We start from the raw sequence: 6910 nt of genomic DNA on the forward strand, positions 1-6910 counted from the left end.
TAATAATAATAATAATAATAATAATAATAATAACAATAATAAATGGAGCCAGGTATATTGTCTTACCAGCCTGGGATATTCATCAAGACCCTGTCTCAAGACAACAAAATCCACTGAAGAAGCAGAATGACAAACAGTTTAAATTCTGTGAAGGCCTAAATTGTAAAATTATTTAAAACTTCATACAGGCTTTAACTTATACATTCATTTTTTTTTTAATTGCGGGGTTTTGTTGTTTTGAGACATTGTTGCACAGTGTTCTGTTGGGTAAATATTCCCTAATTTAGCTAAGGTACTCTGCTTTTTACCAGCTCTTGCTTTGCTCCCAGCATAAAGATATGAATATTATGAATAATACTAGCATAGTTTTTCTCTTCTCAAAACACTGAGGATCAACTCCAGGTTCATATGCATAGTAAACAAATATTTTCCCCACTAATACCCAACCCCATATGAGCATTTTTTATATTAGAAATATGGTGGTCATGAGCAGTCATAATTATTACTAACACCTAGCAATGGAATTTCTTAGGCGTAGAGTATGTAGACTCTTTAAGGTACAGTTGTTTGCCATGTAATGACTTTGAAGTCAGGTATAGACCACATAGTTAGTAGTTGGCTCATAAAGTCCTTCTTGCCTAATGCTCAGACCATGCTAGGGTATTCCTAGAATCCTAGCACTGACGAGTCTGAGGAAGAGCATGGACATGAGGCAAACCTGACTAGAAAGTTCCTGTTGTGGAGCAGTGTCCTCTGAGATAGCTGTCCATGTGATGGACATGTACTTAGCATGCGTGAGCTGTCCATGTGATGAACATGTACTTAGCATGCATGAGCTCCCCAAGCAAATACTCAGCAGCAGCAACGACAAACCAAACCAAACACATAAAACATCAGTTTATATAAGTATGCTCTGATGTTTACACAATGAGAAAGCCCTGCGGGGAGGTGTTATCATGCGTCACTGTATGTCACACTTTACTATACAAATAGTTGTGTTTGGTTCTAGTTTGTTTTAAAGAACCAAGCCATTTTACAATCGCAGCATGAATGTGTGGGGATTTTACTGCTCTACTTATTCACCAGTTCCTTATTTGGAGGATGATACAGCAGAGAACAAGCTACACAAAGGTGGCTCTCCTGGGACAAGCATGGAGGTGGATTTTCTGGCTTTGGCCCTTTCTGGAGCTATTGGTGGTATTATCATGTTCCTCCTGATTAAACATTGTATTTCTAGTCTTGTAAAATTTCTACCTTTGGGCTATGACAGTTTCACACTAAATTCCTTATGATATAAGGATCCCACCTCCTGCTACCGGGAGGCCAATTGATAAAAGAGAGAGGTTTAGGCCCTTCTTAGACAGGTTCTATTCCCTTCATTAGCATAGAATTTATAGAAGACTGATCATCTTTCAGCTCCTTAAAGCGATGTCTGGAACCTCAGCTCTCCAAGGCATTGTGGCAGGACAGTAGGGTGTGTTTCCCACATAACTCTCTCCATGTCCACAGCTGGGAACGTTCTTCTTAACAAACGATCTCCACCCTCATCACTATCAGTGTGCCCCTGTTCCAATTTTATTTTATTTTATTTTAAATCCTGGAACACAAAAACTCAGAAATCTCACTGGGCGCTTTTGGGATGCCCTATGGGCTATGCCCTATTCCAAGTTGCCCTAAATGGTAGAAAACAGTGGTTTTTGCCAGGCTGTGCCCTGCCCTGGGAGAGTCCATCATAGTTTTGAGACAGGGTCTTAGTGCAAACCTCTGACTGGCTTGGAACTTCCTGTGTAGGCCAGGCTGACCCCAACTCATACCTGCTTAGCTCTGGAAACTCCGCCCTACAGACAGCTTCTGACTCCCATCTTGAGGGAGATGAGGGAAGCCTCTGGGTAGACCAGAAACAGCACCATCTGCCAGGACCTATCTAGTGTTCTGTTTGTTTGCTTGTTTGTTTGTTTTTTACAGGCTGATAGGTGGCTTATTCCTGAGTCAATCTGTAAATTTTTAGGATAAATCAAAACTATGGCAACACATGGGATATCAAAATCCTATCAGGAAAACCAGACTCAAGAATTTACCAGATATGCCAGATGAAGGAAATGGTCGAACCCCTGCTCCCAACCTTGGGCCCATTACGAAACAGACACCTAATGCTGCAAAAGGCCCGATACCAAGCCATCATCTAATTGCAGTGTGCATCAAGAACCAGCAAACACAAGATGCCCTTATTGTGAAGGTTCATCTTGGCATAGCACCTCTATTTTGTACGTTAGCTCCCCTTACCATTATTTTATACTAACTTTATTGGTTTTTCTTTTATAAAGAAAACAAACGGAACATGTAATCCCCAAACTCGGGAAGCTGAGGCAGCAAAGGCCAGCCTAGGCTATACAGCGAGGCTGAGCTACAGTGTGGTACCCTGACTTGAAAAAATGAAAAGGGCTGGAGGGAGGAAAATAAATTGGAAGAAAAGAGAGGGAAAGTTAAAGAGAAAGAGCTAGAAGACAGGAGGAGGGGAGAAAGAGAAGAGACAGACGTGGGAGGAGCGAGTTAGGAGCGTACTAGCCATTTGCCAATGCGTGTGGAAGGTCTCTGGCTGCCTCCGGGCCACCGTATTCTTCCGGTCCCAGAAGCCCCATGACGGAAGTCGTCACTGGGCGAGCCCGGCAGCGTCCGTGGTCGCAGGCCATGGCGATGGGCAGCGGCGGCGCGGGCTCCGAGCCGGAGGACACGGTGCTGTTCCGGCGTGGCACCGGCCAGGTGAGGTCGCAAGCCGGGCGCTAGCGCTCGGAGCCCTGCCCGAGACCTAGGCGGTGCGAGCTCGCTCGGGCCACATCCGCAGGCGGCTCCTGGTGCCGCGCGGGCGCGGGCGCGGGCGCCGGCGAGGCTGTGAGCCACGCGTTGGTCCCGTGTGATTGTGAGAGGATGTGCGGGGACGGGGACAGGCTGGCTGAAGCAAGGGAACCAGTTAGGAGCCATTGGAAAGCTCCAGATTTAGGTCAGGATGGAGATGTTCGCAGTGACTTGACTAAAGTGCTGGTTTCTGGATATAGATTTGTAACCAGAAGGACCGGGTGTCGCTTGTAACAGTTGATACAGTTTGAGAGAGAAGGACAATTAAAGTTGCCCCGAGTAGTTGAAAGGTTGCTACTGACTGCAGTGCATTACAGTGTGTACGACGGCAGATCCGAGGCAGGCTTGGTGGTGCGCGCTTAATAACATGCACAAAAACACTTGGGAGATGGAGGCAGGAGGGTATGGAGGTCTAGAGCATCCCCGGCTACAGCGGGAATTCCGGACCAGCCTAAATTACAGGGAGACTGTAAAAGTAAGATAAACACTGTTAAATACGAGGGCAAATCAGAACCAAGTTGGTGGACCGTGCCTGCGATCAGTCCCAGCTGTTTTTCAAGAGTTTTGCGTTTAAAACAAGTATGTTTCTTCCTGCTCTATTAGACGCATTGTAGAGATTTCTGTAGAACAAGCATATGAATATGAGTGCAGTTCCGGAAATACATGGTATTCTAAGAAAAACTTAGGCAGGGTTGTGAAGTTGAGGCTAGCCTGGGGAACAACATACCCCATCTAACGAAGTTTAAAACATTAGGAGCTCAGTCTTCTTATGGTATGGCAACTGATTTCTGCTTGGAGCTTGGGGTGGGAGAAGAGAATTTTGGGCAGTGCTGCATTTCTGTCTTTGGGGGACAGCCCAGCAATCCCTGTCCTGAATAAAGCTTTGCCTTTTGTCCTCAGGGGAGCCCTGGTGGTCTGGTTCTCCCCTTTAACCACAAGTTTCCTGTGCTTATTTGTCATCTTGGTAACTTCTTCAGGCCCAGGGTGATGGGTCATGTTTACAATCCCAGGGGTGATCTTACTGATTGCAGTTTCTTTCTTGTTGCTGTTTTGTTGTTTTTGTTTTGAGACAGGTCTCACAGGGTAGCAATAGCAGACCTGGAACTCCCATGTAGGCCAAGCTGGCATCAAACTCAAGAGCCTCCCTGTGCTGGGGTTATAAGGGTGGACTACCACACCTGGTTCTGAACTTTATTTAGCTCTTCCTCCCCCCCACCCCATTTGAATCAGGGACACATTCCATGGCCTAAATTGGCCTGGAATTCAATATGTAGACTAGACTGTCCTGGGACTCTTGGCAACCCTACTGTCTCCGGCTCCCAGTTGTTGGGATTGTAGATTATAGATATGAGCCATTTTAATTTGTAGTTGGTGGTTTTGTTTGTTTGTTTTGTTTTTGTTTGTTGGTGTGTTTGTTGCAGTAGAGTTTTGTGTTGTAGTCTGTGCTGTCTGGGAACCCACTGTATAGCCCAGACCAGTCTCGCCTTGGCAGTCCTCGTGCTTCTGCTGAGTACATTGAGGCTTCCTTAGGTGCTAGGGTCTGTTATGTTCTTGAATGGTGACCTTCTAGAAATGTATCTGTCTGTCACACGTACACTCTGAGTGTCTGTGCTATGGCATGTGCTGGGGCTGATCTAGGGACTTTGAACTACTTCCCCAGTACTTTCTATTATGTGTTTTTTATTAAGCACATCGTCTATAACTTATTTGTATTTTTTCCCCTCTTCAGAGCGATGATTCAGACATTTGGGATGATACAGCATTGATCAAAGCTTATGATAAAGCTGTGGCTTCCTTTAAGGTATGAAATGTTCATCATTCTTTTCCCTGTTTCCTCAGGGCATACATTTTGTAAAGAAAGAGAGAAAAGAAAAATAAACCTGAGCACATTGAAGCTTTCTTAGGTGGTGGGACCTGTTATGTTAGAAAGTGGTGACTTTTTAAAAACATATCCCTCCATGACACATGGATTTTTATTACTGTTTTCATAGCATGCTCTAAAGAACGGTGACATTTGTGAACCTTCAGATAAGCCAAAAGGCACAGCCAGAAGAAAACCTGCCAAGAAGAATAAAAGCCAAAAGAAGAATGCCACAACTCCCTTGAAACAGGTGATGGATTGATTTAACCAGGGTCCTGCCCACCCTGAGGGGCGGAATGCTGCTGCTGTTTAGAATGCCTGAGAGCTGTGGACAAGTCAGCAAATACACACATGCACACACAGGCTCAAGCACACACATGTACATGCAGAGCTCCTTGCATTCTTGAGTATGTGCTGTAACTCAACCCCCCCCCACCCCGCCCCAAGTTCAACAATTTAAAAATTACTAGGGTAACCCAACACTTGTTGTAACTAGGTCTGCTATTGAAAGCAGAAGACCTGGGAGTATAGTGTAGCAACAGAGCACCTGGCTGGTACGGGCCCAGCCTGTGTGTCCCTGATCAGACCCTACACTGAGTCAGCACAATACCTATAGACTAGAGGTCTCTCTCTTTCTCTCTCCTCTCTCCTCTATTCCTCTCTCCTCTCTCTTCTCTCCTCCCCCCCCCCCCCCGGGTGAATACTTTGATGCCCCATCCTTCAATTCATTATTACCAAAGGGAAAGGGTGTTTACATTTAGTGAACACTTGCTTTTCTTTGACTAAGAACACTGGATTTGCCATAGACGTTTGGTCTCTTTTGTTCTTCGTGGCACGGTTAGGTGGTAGAATACATTATAGCCATTCATCAGACTGGGAAAAGAAGATGCAGGTGACTGAGAACAGTGTTCATAATGAAGTAGATGGGAGGATTGGAATTATACTTAGAGAACTGGGTTATGGTTTGCTCTTTTCAAAAGAACATAACTTGCATGTGCATAACTGTCTTTTCTTTTGTAGTGGAAAGTTGGTGACAAGTGTTCTGCTGTTTGGTCAGAAGACGGCTGCGTTTACCCAGCTACCATTACATCCATTGACTTTAAGAGAGAAACCTGTGTCGTGGTTTATACTGGATATGGAAACAGAGAGGATCAAAACTTATCTGACCTGCTTTCCCCGACCTGTGAAGCAGCTAATAGTACAGAACAGAACACTCAGGAGGTGAGGCCACAAAAGATGTCCATTCCTGAAAGTGGACACTAAGGAGAAAGCATTAGAATCAGTTGTCACGTTGACGCACAAAGGCATTAAATGACATTCTCATTCTCTCTGGTTCTCTTCTCACTCTCTTTTTGCTGGAACACAAGGTTGGGGCCATACGAATGCTAGTCAGGTGCCCTGCCTTTGTATAATAAAATGTTTATTCTTCTTTTTAAAGAATGAAAGTCAAGTTTCCACAGATGACAGTGAGCACTCCTCCAGATCGCTCAGAAGTAAAGCACACGGCAAATCCAGAGCTGCTCCGTGGACCCCATTTCTCCCCCCAGCACCCCCAATGCCAGGATCAGGATTAGGACCAGGCAAGGTAAAGGCTGTGTTGAGAGAAGTGTGTATGTAGGCAGGAATGATTGTTGGGAGCCTACCTCTTTATTAAGTAATGGATAGCTTTCCTGTGAACCGGGAGCCTCCAGGCACCTCTGTAAAGAGGAAATGAAGTAAGAGGCCCCCTGCACTGCCATGGCTGGCTGGCTGGCATGTAACTGGTACACTTTCATTTTTTACAGACTTTTATGACATTGTAGTGTGCATGAGAACCACACAGTGGAAGGAGAGAGCCTTTTCTTGTAAGCTGGCCTCTGACTTCCACACATCCTGGTCCTCCACCTATAAACAGTGTGGGATTACAGGCATGTGCCACAGCACACCTGGTTTATCCCAGAGCATAGTACAGGGTGAAAGTGTGAACACTTTGTATGGCTCTTCTGGTTGTAAGTAGTACAAGTCAACTTAAAAAGAATTGTATTATAGGCTAGGCTATGTGTACTGGATATCTTTGTGTCAATTTGACACAGCTGGAGTTATCACAGAGAAAGGAACTTCAGTTGGGGAAGTGCCTCCATGAGATCCAGCTGTAAGGCATTTTCTCAATTAGTGATCAAGGGGGGAGGGCCCCTTGTGGGTGGTGCCATCTCTGGG

At 45.3% G+C, this 6910-nt stretch overlaps 1 protein-coding gene across 1 annotated transcript in view; it reads left to right on the forward strand.

The window, feature by feature from the left end:
• Positions 1–2655: 2655 nt before the first annotated feature.
• LOC110329003 (survival motor neuron protein) overlaps positions 2656–6910 on the forward strand; it is an 11530-nt gene continuing 7275 nt past the window's right edge. The window contains exons 1-5 of the mRNA XM_021208531.1: positions 2656–2760; positions 4583–4654; positions 4845–4964; positions 5735–5935; positions 6153–6299. Coding sequence (XP_021064190.1) covers positions 2689–2760; positions 4583–4654; positions 4845–4964; positions 5735–5935; positions 6153–6299 — 612 coding nt within the window. The 5' untranslated portion in view covers positions 2656–2688. The remainder of the gene's footprint in view (positions 2761–4582; positions 4655–4844; positions 4965–5734; positions 5936–6152; positions 6300–6910) is intronic.

Source organism: Mus pahari, chromosome 11 (genome assembly GCF_900095145.1).
Source record: "Mus pahari chromosome 11, PAHARI_EIJ_v1.1, whole genome shotgun sequence".
Classification (NCBI taxonomy): Eukaryota; Metazoa; Chordata; class Mammalia; order Rodentia; family Muridae; genus Mus; species Mus pahari.